This window comes from Varroa jacobsoni, unplaced genomic scaffold (assembly GCF_002532875.2).
Source record: "Varroa jacobsoni isolate VJ856 unplaced genomic scaffold, vjacob_1.0 contig03368, whole genome shotgun sequence".
Taxonomy (NCBI): Eukaryota; Metazoa; Arthropoda; class Arachnida; order Mesostigmata; family Varroidae; genus Varroa; species Varroa jacobsoni.
Genome location: NW_019215009.1, coordinates 14,733 through 34,351, shown reverse-complemented (window position 1 = coordinate 34,351; position 19,619 = coordinate 14,733). Strand labels below are relative to the sequence as shown.

The window sequence follows — 19,619 nt, the reverse complement described above, 5'->3', positions numbered from 1 at the left end:
CTATATATTTCATCTAATGATTAATAGCCTAGGTGCACCTAAGGTGTGAGGTTCTGTGAAGTGTCACCAAGTATCAATTGGTACCTCTTTACTAGCCGTATGAAATGAAAAAAATGGTCAAATCACAATCGTTGGTTTGACCCATGAAAAATATGGAAAAATAGGTGGATACCATTGCTGACCAACGTTTCAGTGACACCCGTACATATTAGCCCGATACCCGGCCAATAATTGTTCACCATTGGGTATTAAAGAAGATTCGCGGCTACCCTGGCCAATGAACACTGCCACTTAATGTAGCCACTTGATGTGCTCTACTTAAAGTTCTTTTATAAAACTTTTTTTGGAGGAGATGGCTAACATCGTGGATTTGTTTCGAAAAGAAAAGACGTTGACAAGCGCCAGCAGCAAACGATATTAGACAAATCGATTAATACTAATAAAAAATAAGAAACGACGCTTAAAAATGTTTGAGCACATAAACATAAGAGCTTAAAAAGAGTTTGAGAAAAACAGGATTAAAAACAGGAAAAGCCAAACCGCTACTCCCCACGATGTTGCAAACATACTGCGTTTATACATACATATATATATAGTCACTTGAAAACAAGAAAAGCAGAGAAAGAGCTAAAAACGAAATTAAAATTGGGAGAGCAGCGCTGTTATAACGATTAATGTTTTATTAATATTTCTAGATTTTATTATATCATAAAGAGCGTCAAGAAAAGAGACCATTAAATCGATATATGTATAGATATATATAGAAACGTTTTTGGACGACGATTACGTAGACAACACACGTAACCAGCAGCATAAACTCCACAATATTGAATCAATAGGTAGGAACCAATATGGCTATTTATAAATGATCAGAGATTTTCGTTCACTAGCCGTATAATACGAAACTGAGTCAGAAAAGTCGTGCGATTGAACCTAATCAGCGTACCGAATACATGTCGAGTAGGTTTCATTTGACTAGAGCTATAATTAGGTACAAGTACTCCCAGCGAATTCGGTTAGCCGAACTAGAACTAGGTCACGAAAGCACGTTTTGTGAAAATGATTGTAGGACCACCCCGGGCCGATTGCAAGGCAACCTGGCTGAATAACAGCGTAATTTCTATCGCCTTCCGATCAAAGTGATTGACTGTGTGTAATAACTTCGCACGTAAGCCATGGCAATAATAGTAACAGTCTGGACAGAGGCGATTTATCAGTACCCGAAGCTTTAAGTACAGTGATTATTGTTGACTCTTGTCTTTAAGCGGTATCATCATATTATACGAACGGTAAACTCGTGAAAAGATCCCGCTGAGTTAGAAATATCTACGAAAAAAAAAAACAGAAACATTTTCTGATATTTTTACTGCAGATTAATAAATAAGCATAAAAACACATTGGCGTTATAAGAATAGTACTAGGGCAATACACACACTGCTAATAACAATGTTATGAATACTCAACACTGCGATCAATCGTAATTAATTTAGTAAGCACAGATTTTATTTATATCCATACAGACTATTATCAGACATATACAAGAATCACAGTGAACACTGATCATCTAGCAGCACGGATTATTTAGTGTAATGTTCGACTTCCCTTAGCATATATACAGCAGACCTCGGTCTGAACACCGCAGCCACTGAGACACGCGATCGTTTTTGTTATGTCGCTTTGTTACTATTTAATTACCTGATCGAGCTCAGTGAGCAACGGGCAAGGCTATATTTCTCGTAAAGTTGCATCCTGGATAATAATAACGTTCACCGAATGGTCGACGGCTAACAGCAATCATTGCAGGACACATCCGAGTACCCGTAAGGCAGTCGTGCATTTGAATTGTGTCTATCGTTTTTCGGCATCCCAAACACTACGGAGAAGGACTAACTTACGTTTTAGGCTTTACCCACTTTGATTAGGCTGACCTTGATCAAGCTTCAAATTGTAGTTACTGCCTTTCCGTTTCGTAATCTTCCCTAGTGTCGGCCATGTTTTTCGAGCCCGCTCCACGCCGTGAATGATACTCGCATTTAGTATTACTTAGGTACAACTGATATCGGTATTTTTACATAACATAAACTCGATCAAGTGTTAAAAAAAGAAACAGATGAAGTTGCTACGAGCCCAAGCTATGCCTGTGAGTAACAGGCATACACCCAAGGATAAGAAATGCATCCCGCTGGGTCGAAAGAACGTCACTATAGCAACGTATTGAAAAATCTTCATGAGGGATGACAATTAATAACCAAGAAATCAAAGGGACCACTTTAGTAACTATTATGTAGCAAAATAGACGACAGACAGAAGACAAAACACCTTCATAACGTCGAATGGCGCGAACGTCTATACGTGCGCCCATAAACGCAAGCAAATAGTGCAAGGCAGACCTGCAGTCAACAGAAAGTAGCACACGATCGACCGAAAAAAGATAAAATAAAATTTTAAGAAAGAGCATTAAGCACTGCAAAGAAATAGGAAGGCACAGGAACAATAAAGAGTTGTGTGAGAGTCGAATTCAAAAGAAAGATATAACCGATCCAGGACAGATTAAGGAAACGGTTAAACTGGAAAAAAAAACATGTGATTTAGTGGTGATTTCAATGTGTGAAAGCTGTCGAAACACAGATTTATATATGGAAACAAATGAACGAAGTACTTTGACAACCAAACAAATAAAGCACATAACTAAGGCAAATATCCGGGCGCCATTCCAGATTCGAACCTTCTTGAAAAACGTTAAGTACTACCGGAAAATAACGCCATAAAGAACAATGAAATACACAATAAAGTATGCGCATTTCACCATCAAAACTCTTCTGGTGTTGTCCTAAAGACAACATACGAAATAAGAGGCGAAAAAATACAAGAAAGAATTTACAAAAAAACTCAAATTGATGAAAAGTCGTTAATAATAAAAATGTGTTATTACAACTGAACTTTAAGGGTATGACACATGCGGTATTTTCAGTTAATAAAACTAATATAAATAGAATATCTAATCTACCGTTTTTTGTAGTTACTTACTAAATATCGGACGCGGCATATAGTTTACATGTTACTTACAGCGGATCCGATAAAAACTTTCTGCGAAATACAATCAGTTTGTAGCAAAAGTTAAATTAATTAAAGAGAACTTACATTACCGACGCCGTCTACTCCAAAATGCACAGAGGGATACCATATATCGCCCCGCTTTAAGTTTTTACATTATGCTTGAGACGCTACACTACGACGTTCGATAAATGCCGCCCAAAGGGCCTAAAAATCAGTTCGATAGTAGCAAATTTTTACAATAAAAAACCATTGACGGGGCACGGTACGTACTCGAAATATAATTTGATATATGACGATCTATAGCCGTTGATTTTTGTAACGGCCGTTTGAATACAACACAGAACTCGGGTACTCTAATGTGGTATAATTGTATAGGTATCCTAAACACAGGTCGAGTATCATTTCCTAACCATGTGTATCATACTAAGTCTCACCCAAAGATTAACAGCCGCAGTAGGAAACTGTTTGTTGTCTTGTAGCTTTTCCTAAGTAAGCATATGCCTGTTGGGTAAAATAGGGATCGAAGGTTTTGTTTTCAAGTTACCTCTGATACCAATGAAAACAAGGTTCGGGAAAAAAAATAAGTCAATTAAGTATGCGGTTATTTTTTCTACTATTTCAATGATGAACCCAAGCAAGCTATGGTACGGTTCGTGATTGCCGATACATTCTAAGCAAATATGAATTCAAATACCATCACGTCATACAAAGCTTCACGAAGTTTCTAGTGGTACATCACTAGGACATTAAAAATGACTTCACATATTGTCCTGTTTCTGTTTCAACCCAAACATCAAGCCGTAGTGCCTCATTCAGTGACGGTCAGATCAAAGACTATTCTGCACTTCTATGATGTCATGTTAGGATTCGTGTAGCTGAATTCCTTAAAGATGTTCTGATCCATAGCGGCTAATACATCGTCTTCTATAGGGGTTAAAACGGCTGGTTCCCGTGTAAAATCCTCGTCAAAGTTCGAAACATCACTCGCTCCATGCTGAAAGGCGAATGATACAGAATTTGACATTATAAGTTGTGTAGGTTATTTGACTTATTACTTAAGAATTCAGCATATTCGTCATCCGATCATCACCATAAATAAGATAACTAGAGACATGGTGTAAAAAATCTATCCGATGGGAGCAACATTATGTGGTAAGGGTGTATCTTACCATTGTTTTTAGGTAAAATAACATTATCTATTATAAATTTGACGTCTGGACGGGTAACTAAGGCTCATTTGTTGACCAGGCACGAAAATAATTGCGTCGATGCCTGGTCCTGAGTCGAGACTTCCGGTCATTTAATCGGCAGACACTTTTATTATAGCACCATCACGGGGATAATGCTCAGTCGTGGTTTGTCAGCACTTCCATTGAGCGTCGACTGTTCGATCTTCAGGCCTGTAAATTATCATAGTACTTAACGTTGAAGGTAACTTGTGATGTTCTGTGTAACTGATACTTACAATAAACGGTTTGAAATGGGGCGTAAGTTGTTTTCTCTCAACTTGACTCCAGTTAATTCCGTCGAAAAAAGGGTGATCGCGGATATCTCCTCGTCCACACTCCGGAGTTCCTAAACGATTTTCGGGATCCCTTTGCAGCAACTGTTAAACAATTACTACGAAAATTTAGACTGAATGAGGTCATCGATGTAATGATATACTGGCCATCTTCTTTGTTTGCAGCTGGGTCTATCGCTGCATCTTTTCATTAAGGAGATCGAAAGCGACCGTCCTGCGCAGAGCAGGCTCCGCTGCTAAGATCCTGGTAGCTTTAAGAGCAAGTTAAGTTCAAGAGCTTTAAACCTCCTTTTATCTTGAAGCTGATTCAAATAGTACTCCAAACCAATATTTTTACTTAAACCTCTTTCAATTATCGTCTAGATCTTTTTTCCTATTATCTTACAAGCGCAAAACATATGTATTCCTCCATGAGAATTTGGCTTCGTATGAGCCTTTTTTACTACCTGCATTATAAACTAATTTTAAATGCCAAGAAACGTTCATTTGAAGTTGAAATTCTCATTGTCTGTATTTACTCAGTTTGCGACTGAATTTTCCATTGTCTTATTTGTCCTTCGCTAATTTTATGAAGAATCTACACATTTCTTTTAGTAATAGAATTAATCTTAACATGGAAACGAAAGAGACGTACATTTTGAATAAGATTCTTAGCTTCTCTACTGAAGTACTTGGGATACTCGACTTCAGTGTTCATAACGTTCCAAAACAACTCCTCCTCATCACAGCCCGTATACGGAGAGCGGCCCCGTAGCATCTCATACATCACTACACCAAACGACCACCAATCCACCGGGTAACTATACTGCCTTCCCTCAATCACCTAAAATAGATGCCATAACCCCCCTTTGAGCTCCATCATTTCTGTTTTAAACTACATTTAAGTTGAGCGACAGGTCACTATAATTGTTGATTTTAGTGTTGAAAGCGCGCCGTTAAAACATTCTTATAATATTATATCCATAATGTGTGGGAGACAGCCGTATGTATCAACGACCATATGAAAAATTATCAAGGTCTCCGTACACATACAGCACACCGAACCGGTATCGTTCCTGAATGCATCGTCTACTAATAAGTTTACTCTCATTTATAAGGCCATATAGTATAGACTAAATGTCTATATCTCTACCCTCTTTCTATTGTTTCACATAATGACCATTAGTTAAAGGCATACCTCAGGAGCCATGTACTCAGGGGTTCCGCAGAACGCCGTTGGCTCATAGTGGTACACGCGAAGTACACACATCCCGAAGTCGATCAGTCGAATGTGGCCATCGCCGTCCAAGCACACATTGTCCAATTTTAGATCTCGATAGACAATGCCACGCCTATGCAAGAATTTAAGGGCACATACGATCTCAGCACCGTAAAATCTGTCAGGAATACGCAATAGAAATTGAATTGGATTAAGAGGCTGTTTGTTACTTTGGTATCACGGAGGCCATGGTAGATCTATAATAGGATACACATATACACCACACGGAACGACGGAATACGGATTGGGTGAACAGTTATAGTCGATGGATACGTCAGTGGTGATAAATACGTAGCTCTTAACGGACTAGTTATGAACCAGCACAACCTGCTTGTTTTCATATCGTTTCTATTTGCTTGGCAACACTTTTGCTCGTGACTCTTTTCCTGGGTTCAACTAACTGCCAGGTTATTTGAAAAGCGAACGAACTGGTAATACTACTGTCTAATAGCCAAGCGTGATAATTAAAATATAAAAATAAACTATAATAATTTACTTGATTAACAAATGTATGTGTTAGAAATTGCATCGATTTGGATGTGCCCGACCAGATCAGAACCGAAGACTTCCTGGTCCTAATCCCTCATACGTATGAATCGGATGGGTACTGAAGACAGACCTCGCCCTTTCCTCGGTGAAGCTGCCCTCGTTTTGTACATGGAACATTAGATCGCCACCTCGTAGAAACTCCATGACGAAAAATAGATGCGAATCTGTTTGGAACGTACAAAAAAGCTTGCACACGAACGGATTATGCGAGCCCAATGACAAAACTTGCCGCTCGATTAAAGTGCATTCAACGTCATCGTCTTCGAGGACGACATCCTTCTTCAGGCACTTCATCGCAAAGTAAATCGCAACATCCCGAAGTTCAACTAGAAACACCTTCCAAACAAAGACAAACAGAGACGTGGCCAGCGTAAAGCTTCGCAGTTTAATCCTAACAACTGAAGTTCTCCGCAAAATGTTTATTTGTTATAGGCGTACAGGGCATGTGACATCACAACGTTTTTCTAATCAATCAGCATAATGTCATTTTTCCAAGTCGTGCCTAACTTATCTGCATAATTACTAAAGTTTTTTGCTACTTCAGTAACAAAATGCAAGCCTTGGTTCTATTAGATGAATAGAAAAGTCTCTATACATATATATATGCAACGCCAAACAAACCTTGCCAAAGCTTCCTTTACCGAGCACCTTAAGCAGGTTGAAGTCTAACAATGAATACTTTCTGAATCGAATGAGGGCCTGTTGTTCAGTTGTCCTTAAGTGACAGATCTCGTCAGTGGCACGACATTCAAGCACAGTTCTTTCGCTTTTGTGACCTGCAACAGCAAATGACGAATCTGACAGGTTAAAGTTCCACGAACTCTAGCCATACTTAGCTGCTATTTATGTTGCGACGTAATCCTCGACCATATTCACTCGTCATAAAAATAAATTCAATTAAAAATATTAAACGCCATGCGTGCTTAAGGAGTCACCGAGTCTTTTGATACGAAATATTGTACATACAGAAAATGAAACCTTTAGGGACGCTGCTGGCTCGTCCCATGTGGTACACGTATGCTATCAAATAACCTTCAGCTGAAAACTATTTTCTGTCAAATTTAATATTTGTTAGGTCTGATTTATGGGTTTAGTTGCGATGTGGGCTAAAAGGTTACAAGGTGGTACACAGCCAAAAGAGTCAGTTCAAGTAAAGGAACGAGCGCCTTTCTTTAAACCTCAATATAGTTTGGATAATAAGTTCCTGTACGACAGTGTCGAGGTCTACTGACAACATCGCCTAAAGTCCGTCCTTGGGTTTCGCCACATAGAGATTAGGTGGGAGATTCAACAAAAAACGTAACGTTTTTTAGTTTATTTATTAGTAGCTATCAGTGTGTAAATATGTATGATAAGTTTTTTTTTCTGATCAAAACGTTACCTATTTTATTACCAACTCTTTAAAATCGTGTTTTAGCTAGCAGCGCTTTATCTACATTCAGAGACGACGTTGTATAGTGCCGCGGGTACCGTTTCGCATCCTAATGCGTGCGCGAGGTGATTATAATCGCCCTTGCCAGAATTGCACCGCAGATAGCTTAGAAATGCTATATAGGCAATGCAGCAGTCAGCGAACTGGCTTGATATGGCTTACAAACAGCAACCATATGTACCATATGTTAGCCGGGTCTTCCCACTGCCACAGGCAGAACTGTGAGTACCAGCCTGGTAACGTTGCAATCATGTCCGTCGCGATTCAGCCCACTGCGTGTTGTGCGTCGTTAAATCTCATGAGGACTGCGGCATAGGTCGCCGCCGACGACGTTTGACGCTATTCTACGCATTTCCTTTGTAAATATGAGTAACTTGTGTTAGGTAGGCCCGAGAGAGACATTTGTTTTACTGAAACATATCTGAGCAGCCCAAAACAGCTAGGAACAGTGCCGGACAGACGGGCACTCGAGGTCGGCGAAGACGATGCCAAAAGTGGGCACAGAGATTTTGTCTGGCACCACTTCAATCTGTCACGGCCACGCCTGCTTCAGCGTTGTTTAGCTATAGCTCAACCAATGCACGGACTTCACGCCGACCATTATTGAGGGTCATAGGAACATACATAAACATAAGCGATTCGTGTTGCGATTTCACGGCCGTCGTTACTAGCGTCTAGTGTGCGCAGCTTTGCGGGTCGCAGGAATCACACTGATGATCGTATACATATGGAGGAGTAAGATACGCGCTTTGGTCGCGAACAACGCCCGGAGCTGCATCTCTCAGCCAACCGTTAGGCTTAAGTTTGCCAATAGAAGCTGGCGCATTCAGAAATGGATAATTTACGATGTAAGTTACGAACGTATTTGTCGCTAGAGAACAACCTAATGTGAGAAAAATGTGGTCATAAAAATGATTTAGATACAAAGTTGACGAAGCTGCAACAAAGTAAGGACCGTATTAAACGAATGATTAGTATTAACCTGATAAAAAGGTACAAGGATATCACCTGGCAGCGAACCAAAGACATGCATAAAACAAGATACAGCAGTAAGTTGGAAGCAGACGTTAAGTTAACGTCTATTAAATATTGCCTCTGTCAAATAAACTGGCTGGATATAATCAAGTTTATCTGATTTTGTGTAATTGGTATTAGATCTTAGAAAATGCTGCTTTATCAAAACCGCCTAATAAAAAGAAAGAAATCAACACGGGCAACAATCGACTATAAAATGCTTTCGTTGGCCTAATGGGCCTTTCAAACTATAATACTTGCTAGTAACTGATACTTTTTCAAAGGATCAAACTGATAGTTTTACCACAGACAGCATCAAATATTTGGAAAGGGTGAGATTTCTGTTTTTGCTTTACGTACAATATTGTAGAGCTTGGTGAGCAAAAATTTGCGGGCTAAGGGATACTTGCGGGCTTCGAACCGCCCAAGGCCCGGTTGTGCGAGACTGGCCGATAAAGGTCCTCATTTGTCAACAAGCCAATCGACACTAAAACTAACATGTGTAAACTGTTTGCGATTGGTTTTGGTTAGAGCTTACCTGCCCCTAAGAAGCTGACTTTCTTCTGTGGTCGACATGACCTTGCATAGTAATATAGCCCTCACTGGTAATACAGTTTCTCTTTTTCTAATAGGTCTTCTCGAATCTCGACACCTCGAGACGGTCATCAATAAGATGACAATTGTTTTTCGTAAAGGAATACTAATTGAAAATGGAAACGGGTATGCCATATATATTAGATCTCCATAGAAATTCTTGCATAGGAATAGACAATTTATGGAGAGATACTGATGACTGTCGCATTTTATCTTTAACGATCTTGCGCCTAATTCCAGAATTTCCCTTAACAGAGGTGGACGTTGCTAAAAAATCAGGTGACCATAATGAAACACGGTCTCTAACACGTGAGCTGCCTCAGGTCCTACCTCTACATCTATGCCGATAGCAGATACCAGTATAAAAAACGTGTTCAGCACTACTATCTAGTCCCCCCGCCCCGCCCCGCCCCCCCGACAAGAGAAAGAAGATACCAAACGGGGGTGAAAATTGTAGCTAACCAATTACCTGTGACCCACCGAAATACCGTAGCCTTTCGAAACAATTTTTGGTCTTATGGTTGAACATTTTTGGCCTTGTTCACAGAGTCCTTCGCGCGGAAAGTTGCTCAGAAGCTCATTTCCTTTTAGAAAGCGAGACCTCAAACGAAGCGTCACATTCCGTTCCTTTTGGAAACGATTCCTTCGTATGTCAAAGAAAAAACTAACGAAATCGACCGTAGAGATCTGTGTACTCTAACCTGTGCTACTATGGGAAAGCTGAAAGGACAAGATTTCGAGGCTGGGTATGTTTTGAGTTTGTACGATTGGTCGAAATGCCGCAGTCTCATTCACTGGTTGTGCGTATTATGCTACGAAGTACAAACTAAACAAGACTGAGCGCGTGGTCCAAAACAGCGTCGAGTAACACCGATGACGCTGCCAACTCGCGCCGATAGCCATTAAAAAAGGACGTCCGCCTAGTCGAGACACGTTTTTTGAGAATACCAGTCGATCAACTATAAACCACCGACAAAACACCCACAAACATTTAATCGATTAAACGATTAAATGGATTAAATCGATTAAAGAGGAACGCTTCGTAAAGTGTTTGTTGTAATTATAAATATAAAAAACGTCAAAAAATATTGTGTGCCACAGCAGATCACACGGATGAATCGTTCGAATGGTACGTTTCTCGCTGCGACTTAAGTAAAAACTGTTTTTAGGTTTTTGAAATAGCTAAGTAGAAGGGCAGAGAACAACGGAAATTGTGGCCTGAGCTAACAGGTTGTACAGGCGCCTGAGTAAAGTAAGAAGTACCTATGTAGTGGTCCACATGGAGGGTTGTTGAATTCTGGAATCACCAAGGACGTTTAAGTGGTCAAAACGATAGCAATGGTAACTAACAGAACGCACACAAATGTGGAAACTAGACAGGAACTGTAGGGCGTAAAAATAAATGCCGAGCTCATGATAACACTGCCTGTAAATCAAGATTGTTAACACAATAGTCCCAAAGGAATACATCATCATCCATGGCACGTACAGATGAACGTAACGCTTACAGGCAATAGATAACCCAAATTTGTGCAAACTGGCTTTTATTAAAAAATGTCCGCCTTTAGTTCGATAAGAAGCTACGTTATTTGCACTCCGACAACCGAAGAAACGACCCTACGTAGAAATTTTCAGTGCGGTCATATTTTTATTTTTTCGTGCTTTGTTCTAAACGAGCCTCTTCTTCTTAGCTCTTAACTACACGCTAAGCTATTGTATCCTTGAAAGCTTCTGCAACTGTTCTCTAGCATTCCTCCTGTTGTTACTATTTGCACTACCACTACCGACGTTTGCCCTCATGATCACTAACTATCGTGCTGAGTGATACCAACAAACAGCCGACACCAGTTTGAGACGCCATTAGCGACATATCAGAGATCAGCACGCGCCAACTCAAAGCCGTTTGACATTATCTGCTCTTTCGCCGTGGCACCTTGATAATTTCAGATAATAACGTTAGCTAAGTTGCATAATATCGGGCCAAAGCAAAGTTGATAGGCTAATCTGGATTTATTTCACTTTTCAGATCGGGCCAGTTGTATAAAACAACTAACAGATCATGGGGGGTGTACTCTAATGTACACCCAAAGTTGCCTGCAATGAGTTTGTATCTGAACGTACCGCGCACGGAGAGCAGCTGGGTGACATTCGCTTGGCGTGAGAAGCATGTAGAGGCTCACATACCGTACATAAACAAATGGTGTCGGCGATCTGCTAGGGTGTAGTTGTCCTGTGTTTAAAGATGTAGGAGAGTAACGTGGAAGGTTTATTCAGTACAGCTATATGAGTCAACTTAATTAAAACGATGCCTTAGACAGCGGGTATGTCGCATCCGAGGCGTTCTAGCGAGCAAAAAATGTATGGTATCTAGCCGGCATGATATCACGCAATGTCCCATCTTCTATAACAAAAAAGGGCTTCTTGCTTAAGAGATGTGGCGGATACGCTGAACGAACTCAACCACTTTGTGAATACTTAAGGCACTTTTGAATCTCTTGGAGGCAACGAACACAAGTCTCGGGGCAGGTTCGCAATCTGGCGGCTAGTACCCATGGGCCTCAGGGTCTAAGTAGACTAGCAAATAACTAATAGCGCTTTTCCAACAAAAATAGATATTTTCTAGTAGATTACATTTGTCGCATATTAGGATCTCATATGTAGTCAAATACGTGTTGCGGTAACCGCCTAAAGTCTCGAAGCGTGAACTACAGGCTTCGGACGGTCATTTTCGTTAAAAGTTGGATTACTTAGGATGGTATGAACATCATGCTTGGTGGGAAATAATAGCTTCGTTTCTTTCTCTATATATATAACTGTCTCTTTGTTGCTTCGCGCCTTTCGCTGATCAGCAAATGTTGCCTAGTGAGCCTACTTTAGGTTATGCGAATTAATCAGTGCTAATGGTGGTATGCTTACCTGTGATAAGTCGGGCTTCAACCATAGTTTGCTGCTCGCCGGACACAGATGTTGACGCTGGTCGCTCCTCTTGCAACGTCGAAAGCTTAAGGGAATTTGGAACTTCTTTAACGAAACCCGACTTTGGTGGTTTCGATACAATCGTACTTTCGTCTAGCGCTTTCATCGGCTCGCTCATGCCATTCTGATACATGATCTCTTTGCGACTGCTTTGACCACTAGTAGTAATTTTTTCAACTACGTGATAAACAGCTCTATTAGCAATGGTTATATCATTATGTAACACCTCTGATGGAGCTTCCGCCGTTCTGAGATCTAAGGAGGGAGACGGCATGTTTTTCCGTGCCTTCGGATTGTCCTGTGACACCGGTAGCACCTGCGTTATGTTTACATGGTGCTGAGAATCCTCGCGTGCTACTTGCTCTTCAGCTCGTTTTGCCTCTACGTCGTTGTGCTTTTTGGTAATTTTTTGCTCTGGAACAACCACACGTGTTTCGCCCAATTCTTCAGATTTGTTCGGTGGTTTTCTCAGCATTTCAAGCGAGCACTTACTCTTGGACTCAACTATGCCCGCAGTTCCACCTGTTGATGACAAACAGATCGAGCTAGCCGAATGCTGGATCTCTAACTGTTGAATAAACGCTATTTTCCGTTCTAAATCTTTTTCCCTAAATATTTCATCTTTTGTTTTCATGAATGGTTTTTCTGGCATATTCGGTGGTGCCCGTTCTTCCTTGTGTCGTTTATCTTCATTTACTTCTATTGTAGTAGGAATCTCAGCTTTAGCCTGTATTTTGGCTTGGATATTTTTATCGGAAAATTTTAGTGTTTCTTCGTTGTCAGTCGTAAAAGTGTTGGCCTGCTTTTGATCTTGTGCGCTCTTCTGTCTCTTCCTCTTCTCGTCTAGAACAATCGGGAATGGTGCGTAAATTTTCTTATCAGTCGATTGTTTTATTGTCTCATCTGTTTTGTTGCCAGGTTCAAATTTTTCTCGGCCTTTCAGAACGGCGATCTTCTCAACTGGTCCTTGTTCAGGCAACTCCAAAGCCTCCTTTTGCTTACTAAATTTAGAGGCTTTGTTAGCATCGAGCTGCTCACGTGTACCGACGTCAAAATGCTTTGTCTCAGTTTCATATGCTCCAGTTTTTACTCTAGGTTTTTGATTTACCACGTCCGCATGCTTTCGATTTTGGTGCTCTTCTTTCTGCTTCTGCTTGCGTTTTGTAGGTGTATCGGTTTCCTTGTGAGCTTGTCCGGCAGATGTTGGTCCAGCGATAGTTTTGATGTAAGACGCGGGCGGCTTCTCTGAGACGTTAGAAAGTTTTTTATCAATTTTCGTTAGCTCTTTTTTCTTCTGCGCCTGAACTTCCGTTGTCTGAACGGATATATTTGTCTTTTTCTGATCGTTCAAATTTTCTTGCTTAAGTTTAAGTTCTGTTAATCGTCTACTACATGTGTTTGAAATCTGGCCGGTGCTATTTGTACACCTATTTCCGGAGACATTTATCTGTGATTTAATTTTACTAGCAATCATCTCTTGTGTATTATCGTCAGGTGTTTCCTTCGCGTGTAGTTGACCTAAGTCATCAACAGATTTACCTCGCTCTGACTGATCCGTAAGTTTCTTTTCTTCCTGGTCCTTCTTTGCGAACTCCGTTAGCACTGATTTCGCCCTGCTCGCCGCAATGCAATTTTCTATTTTGCTTTTATTCTTTTCGGCGAATTTCAACTCTGGATTGGTGACTCTCTTTTCATTTTTATTAGGTTTAGCCTCTTTAGATTCTTCTATATGGTTCTCAGTATTGGCCTTTCCTTCTAATAGTTGTTGACCCAACTCTTTAGCATTGGTATGTTTTCGTTTGTATCCGTCTACAAATCCTTTGCCGTTCTTTACCTTTGTATTTGCAGTTTCTTTTTCGCCATTCTTGCGGATGTGGTCCGCTCTATTATTGGATGCCGTATCGATAAGTTTCTCTTTACCTGCTGCCGTTTCAACATAGCTATTGTGTTCTTTGGTAACCCCAAATGGCTTCTTGTCCGTCATGACAGCAATCTTTCCCAAATCATTCGTCGTATTTTCGGCCTTGGTTTCTTCCTGTTCTTTGATTTTATCCTTATCTTTGTCCAGATTACCTTTCGCACGGTTCTCTTTTTTATTAGTTGTTACCTCTTGTACTTTCTCTTGCTTGGGTTTCTTTTCAAGGTGCGCTTTTGCCTCAGATATAGTTTGCTCACACTCCTTTCTGGGTTCAGTGTCGATTCTCGGTTGAGGTTGAACCTGGGTTGAGCAGCTGATTTTCGTCGTTGATTCGATGCCTTTGGGAGTCTTGGTCTTTTTGGTTTTCTGCAAGCTTTTATCGATTCCGATCTGCTTTATTAGGATCTTGTTTGTTGTTTCAGGTGGATCTGCTAAAACAATATTGCTTTGGCCTATATGATCGTTTCCATGGCTCGTATTGGGTTCTATTTGTGGAAAGGCTGTCGTCTGCTCGGCAGCTACCTCTGGTTTACCGAGACTAGTTTGTATAATATTCGTCCTCTGATCGACACGTTTTGCTCCAGAATCTTTTTCTTCATTCGTATCATCTGCAACCTCCGCCGGGATACCTTGTGTTTCGTTGTTGTTTTTGAATTTTGGCGCTTGCTTTAGAATTTTGCTAACCTTCTCAGTTCTCCCAGATGTATCTATGGCGATCGTCCCTTGTGGTTTTGCGTTTTCCTTCATTACGAGATAAACAGTTTTAGTCAGCTCGAATTTGTCCGACTTCTCGGCCTTAACTTTTTGTGACGGTACAGCATCTGTAGCTTCAATTACTTTCAAGACCGATTGGTGCGTTGTGGTCGCTTTAGACTTATTAGCTTGCTGAGAATGTGCGACTTCCTCCTGCTGGAGGGTTAGCTCCTCATTTAATGTGAGAGCTTCATTTACGCTGTCGATTTTCGTTTGACCAAAACGTAAGGGAACGGTTGGAACCTTATCTTTTTTAGGCTGTTGTTCATCGGCAATTTTGTGGTTGTTAAGTCTTTCCTTCGAACCAGCCTTAGCACTTTGTTGCAAATTTATATCACTCTGCACTAGAGGGTCGGGCGAATGTTCCTTTGCCGGTTCTGCGCATGGTTTTGCTGCATCTACCTTAGAATCCTTCTTCTGTTCGATCTTAATGCCTGAACCACCATCAGCAACAGCTTTTGTTTGGTTGAACTTTTTCTTAGCATCATCGCTCTCAGCTAATAATTGAACTGCAGTACTCTTGCCGGCTGCTTGACACTTACTTTTCTGTTGCTCACTAACATTCGACCCTGCAAACTTTAGAACATCAGATGCCTTCGAGGCTTCAATTTGATGTAAACTGCTCGGACCATCTGAAACTGACCCAGTTACTTGACCATATGTTGGACATGCCGAAACATTAGATATCGATGCATCTACTGTACAACAACTAAGAGGCTCCAGTACACAAATCCCATCTAGCGACGGTGATATTTCTTGTTTATTTTTTGTGTGCGCTGTATCGCATAGAGAACCATTATCTGCCAAAGACTCAGGTCGTTCGTGTTGTTTTATGTCCTTTTCTAGCTGCACTTCCGCTGGAAATACCTTCTCCTGTTTCGGTACCTCGACAGCACCTACTTTTTGCACGACTACTTCGGATTCTGTGCGAGCAGGTGGGCTGGTACGTCTGGGTATGTCAACGACAACCTCTGTCGTTGAAAATGGTTTTCCTTGTTCGACATGAACAAGATCTTTGGTAAAATCCATGACGATTTGACAATTGTTATCTGCCAGCTGCACTGAAATAAACGTAGGCGGCGGCGGTAGCGGTTCTACTGATGTGATACTATCTTTTGCTTTTAGCTTTTGAACTTCCTCTTCGCTGATAATGTCTGAGATCTCCATTGACACCCTCTTTGCTTTTTTGTCTTGGCCTGACGTATCTCGGGACCTTCTCCTCGCTCGAGGCTGCCGTTCCTGGCGTTCTTCATTGGGTCTATTTGCCTCGGTATCGCATACCGGGACACCTATGCTAGCGCCCTTTTTGGTTTCTTTCTCGTTATCCACGTTCGTCACAGGCAATCTTTCGGGGGAGTGTGCACAGGCAGTCTCGACATTGTTTCGATCGTCGAAGAAAGCATCGCTAAGCCTCCGAATCTTCTCAAGATCCAGCGGTACAGAATCCTTTCGTTTAGGCTCTACAAACTTTACCGTCTTCCTTTGTCGATTGATTGTGCCATGCGTAGTTACGTTTTGATCGGTTTTCGTTGACTGACGTGGTGATGTATCAATGGCGCTTGATCGTCTTGATGACAAACAACTTGGTCGTTGTCGAATTGTCGGTTTATACGCTTCGTACCAGTTGGTTCGGGGAGAACTCGTATAATACGACGACCATATTACATCTCTGTAGGGACTTTTGTATGAAGCTGAGTAGCTCGAACTTGACAATAAACTCGGCGTGTAGAAGGATGAAGGACTGTATAGACGTGATCGTGAAGAATATCCCGTTGAGACGCCGTACGACGAAGGGGACAGTCCGCACAATGACAGTGGGGTCAGGTACGTCGAATTACTGCCATAATTCGACCGCGCTGGCGAATGGTAACGATTGCTTCGGGAACTCATTGTTTTCCTAATAATATATTTGCAACCTGACGTGGGTTTTTTTCACTCCCCCCCCCCTCAAATTATGATATGTAATAAACAACTACGTATGAGCACACATGTACACCAGTTCAGCCGACATATCCCTCAATCTGACCGCAATCGGCAATACACGGGCCTATGGAGAATCCAAGATCTGCGGTAACACACTGAATACTGTTAGTGTCGTATATCCCTAGTTGACGAACACATCGTCGTCGAAAGAATCGTCAATAGAAACGCCAATAGACGTCTCCGACGTAGCGAATCACAAAATGGAACACCAAGTCGTAGTTCGACACTCGGCGCAACACAGTTTGAAGCAGGACCCTGTCTCAGGTCGAAAGTGATGTCCTGTTTGGTGGCTAGCTGATATCGCGGAGAGAGGGCAGAAACATTAACGCTCAACAAATAGCCACATGTGTAGTAAAAGACAGAAACCATCAGTCTACTCTAGAGTGAGATAATAGCACACTGTGCAAAATACCGTTTCGCTAATGCTAGCACGCAAGGTGAAGCAATTACCAAGCGAAAATCATTGCGCTATCAACAGAACCTGGTAGGGTGCCTCTTCACGCGGTCAGGTATGCGTAACACGCATACTTGACCGCGTGTGCTTCCCACGCGACGATCTTTCACTAAATTAGTGCCACGTTATTGCTGAACGTCGCTGTGTAAACATAACTAGAATTTTCATTATTATTACATACAAATCTACTAACATCTACGAGCTTACGGTATATTCCCCCTAAGCCGGTTCGTTCTTTTTTAGCTGACGTCGCTATTGTTGCCGACGTCACATAGCACTGTTGCTGCTTGTAGTTGTTGAGACCTTCGAGGAGAGTGCTGTTAATTCATTGAAACAAAGCATTTGACCGGTGCATTGTTTCTAGAGGGTCATCAGCTAAAGCGCCCGTCGAGAGAGGTTGAGCCTGCCAAAACTATGACGTTCTCGCGGCGTGTGAGTCTGAACACCCAGCGGCTCGAACCCGCCGGCCGTCGTTTGGCCCGATTTTGCCCAGTGGTTGACTGCATCATAAACGGGTCTGTGGCTGCCGCAGCGCTTCACTAGCACATTTTATGTGACGGCAATTTCCGCCCCCCTAATTTTGGAGCGTGTGAAACTAACAAGTTCATTCGATTCTAACCTACTTGAGCTGGTTAAGTTAATCACGGAAGATATTTCCATTGTTAAGTTTACATTCCCTACACTCAATGATTTGCAATAATAATAAAGCTAATGCTAATAATCTCAATATGAAGAACTTTATTGCAGATCGTACGTAGAGCGGCGTTAGCGTGGGGCAAAACACATATGAAAACAACAATTTTTTTACGCAAATTCATATTCGACTGCACATTAAGAAGTAGCGAGGATTCCTAGCCGCGGCAGTTCGGCCCCTGTTATCTATTATATTCTATATACCTTCTATTACTATCAGAAATAGGGAGTATTACCGAGAGGGACATTGAAACGAAAAGGTATTCTTATAGATTATGATCGGTTAAGATTGTTTTACTCGTATCAATGTTTCGGTTCATTTAATATTAAACATATTGTTCTCATCTTTTGTCATCATAGCAAAAGTTGACGACGTACCGAAAATAGGTAAGCACACCTAAATTGGCTTACTGTACATCAAGATAAAGTACATTATAGGAGGTTCAAAAACATTTATTGGTGATGGATTTTTTATACAAACAAGAATTCGTTAAGCCTTGTATGAGGTGACTATCAGTGTTCCCTATGCGTATCGGACAAAGTACATCATATGACAAATGTGTCATAAAGTGCCGGAAGCTCAACTTTAAAAACAAGTACAGACGAATGCATATTGACCCATTTGTTTCCCGTATATAATGTGATACGTATTAGTAGACATTCTGACAAGGTCAAGACTAAAACCGTGGCCTACTATAAGCTAACACACCGACACCCCAGCGTCGCTCATCGTGGACCTTATGGAACCGCCCGTTCGTTTTCCGTACGCTTCGCCACGCGATCTTCTCGATAAAATATCATTCAAACGGAAAATTAGGGCCATAGATAAGGTAAATATCAAGCGGTGGCAAGGTAAATTGAATACCATTGGACCCTACTAGAGGTAGGACAGAAGCGTGCACACCAAAGAAAGTGTTTTCCTGCGAAGATTAATGCACCTTTCGCAGATGTTGCCGTGTTCCAGACTGGGCGTAGGTAGCAGTCATTACTATCAAGCTATTTTCCGACCTATGGGAAAACCTCTTTGAACACTTGTTCGTTCAAAGCGGAGTTGGCTAGAACCTTCGGGTGGCAAACGTGACAACGAGAATCTATCTGTCAGATACCTTTGAGGAGCACTTGTCGGGCTGAATAAACTTTTTTCTTATTTTGTCAAGCTTGAAGATTACCTAGCGTTTGGTTATATATATATATATATATATATATATATATATATATATACACATATAGATTCAGTTAATGATATTTACCTTGGTAACAAGTGTTACCAAGGTTTTTCTTAGTGTGAGAAAACGATTGTTCAGTTTATAATAGCATTAACCATTGTACACACACGATCATAATAGGCAAATGTTCTAGGTTTATATTTTCGAGTAATTATAATTGGTAACTATTCAAGTCTTTCTATTTTTTTGC

At 41.1% G+C, this 19,619-nt stretch overlaps 1 protein-coding gene across 4 annotated transcripts; it reads right to left on the bottom strand.

Annotated features, from left to right (window-relative positions):
* Positions 1-1,475: 1,475 nt before the first annotated feature.
* On the bottom strand, positions 1,476-19,372 carry LOC111272816 (uncharacterized). 4 transcript variants are annotated; one of them, XM_022854454.2, is made up of 7 exons: positions 12,343-19,372; positions 7,008-7,162; positions 6,457-6,722; positions 5,757-5,955; positions 5,214-5,402; positions 4,523-4,663; positions 1,476-4,051 (listed from the first exon to the last, which is right to left on the bottom strand). In XM_022854454.2, the coding sequence occupies exons 1-7, from the start codon at positions 16,961-16,963 to the stop codon at positions 3,905-3,907; spliced, it is 5,718 nt and encodes a 1,905-aa protein (XP_022710189.1). In that variant the 5' UTR covers positions 16,964-19,372; the 3' UTR covers positions 1,476-3,904. The 4 variants fall into 4 exon arrangements, 3 of the variants coding, with proteins under 3 accessions (XP_022710189.1, XP_022710191.1, XP_022710190.1); XM_022854456.2 differs by having other exon boundaries at positions 4,523-4,632; XM_022854455.2 differs by having other exon boundaries at positions 5,757-5,910.
* Between the last annotated feature and the right edge of the window lie 247 nt (positions 19,373-19,619).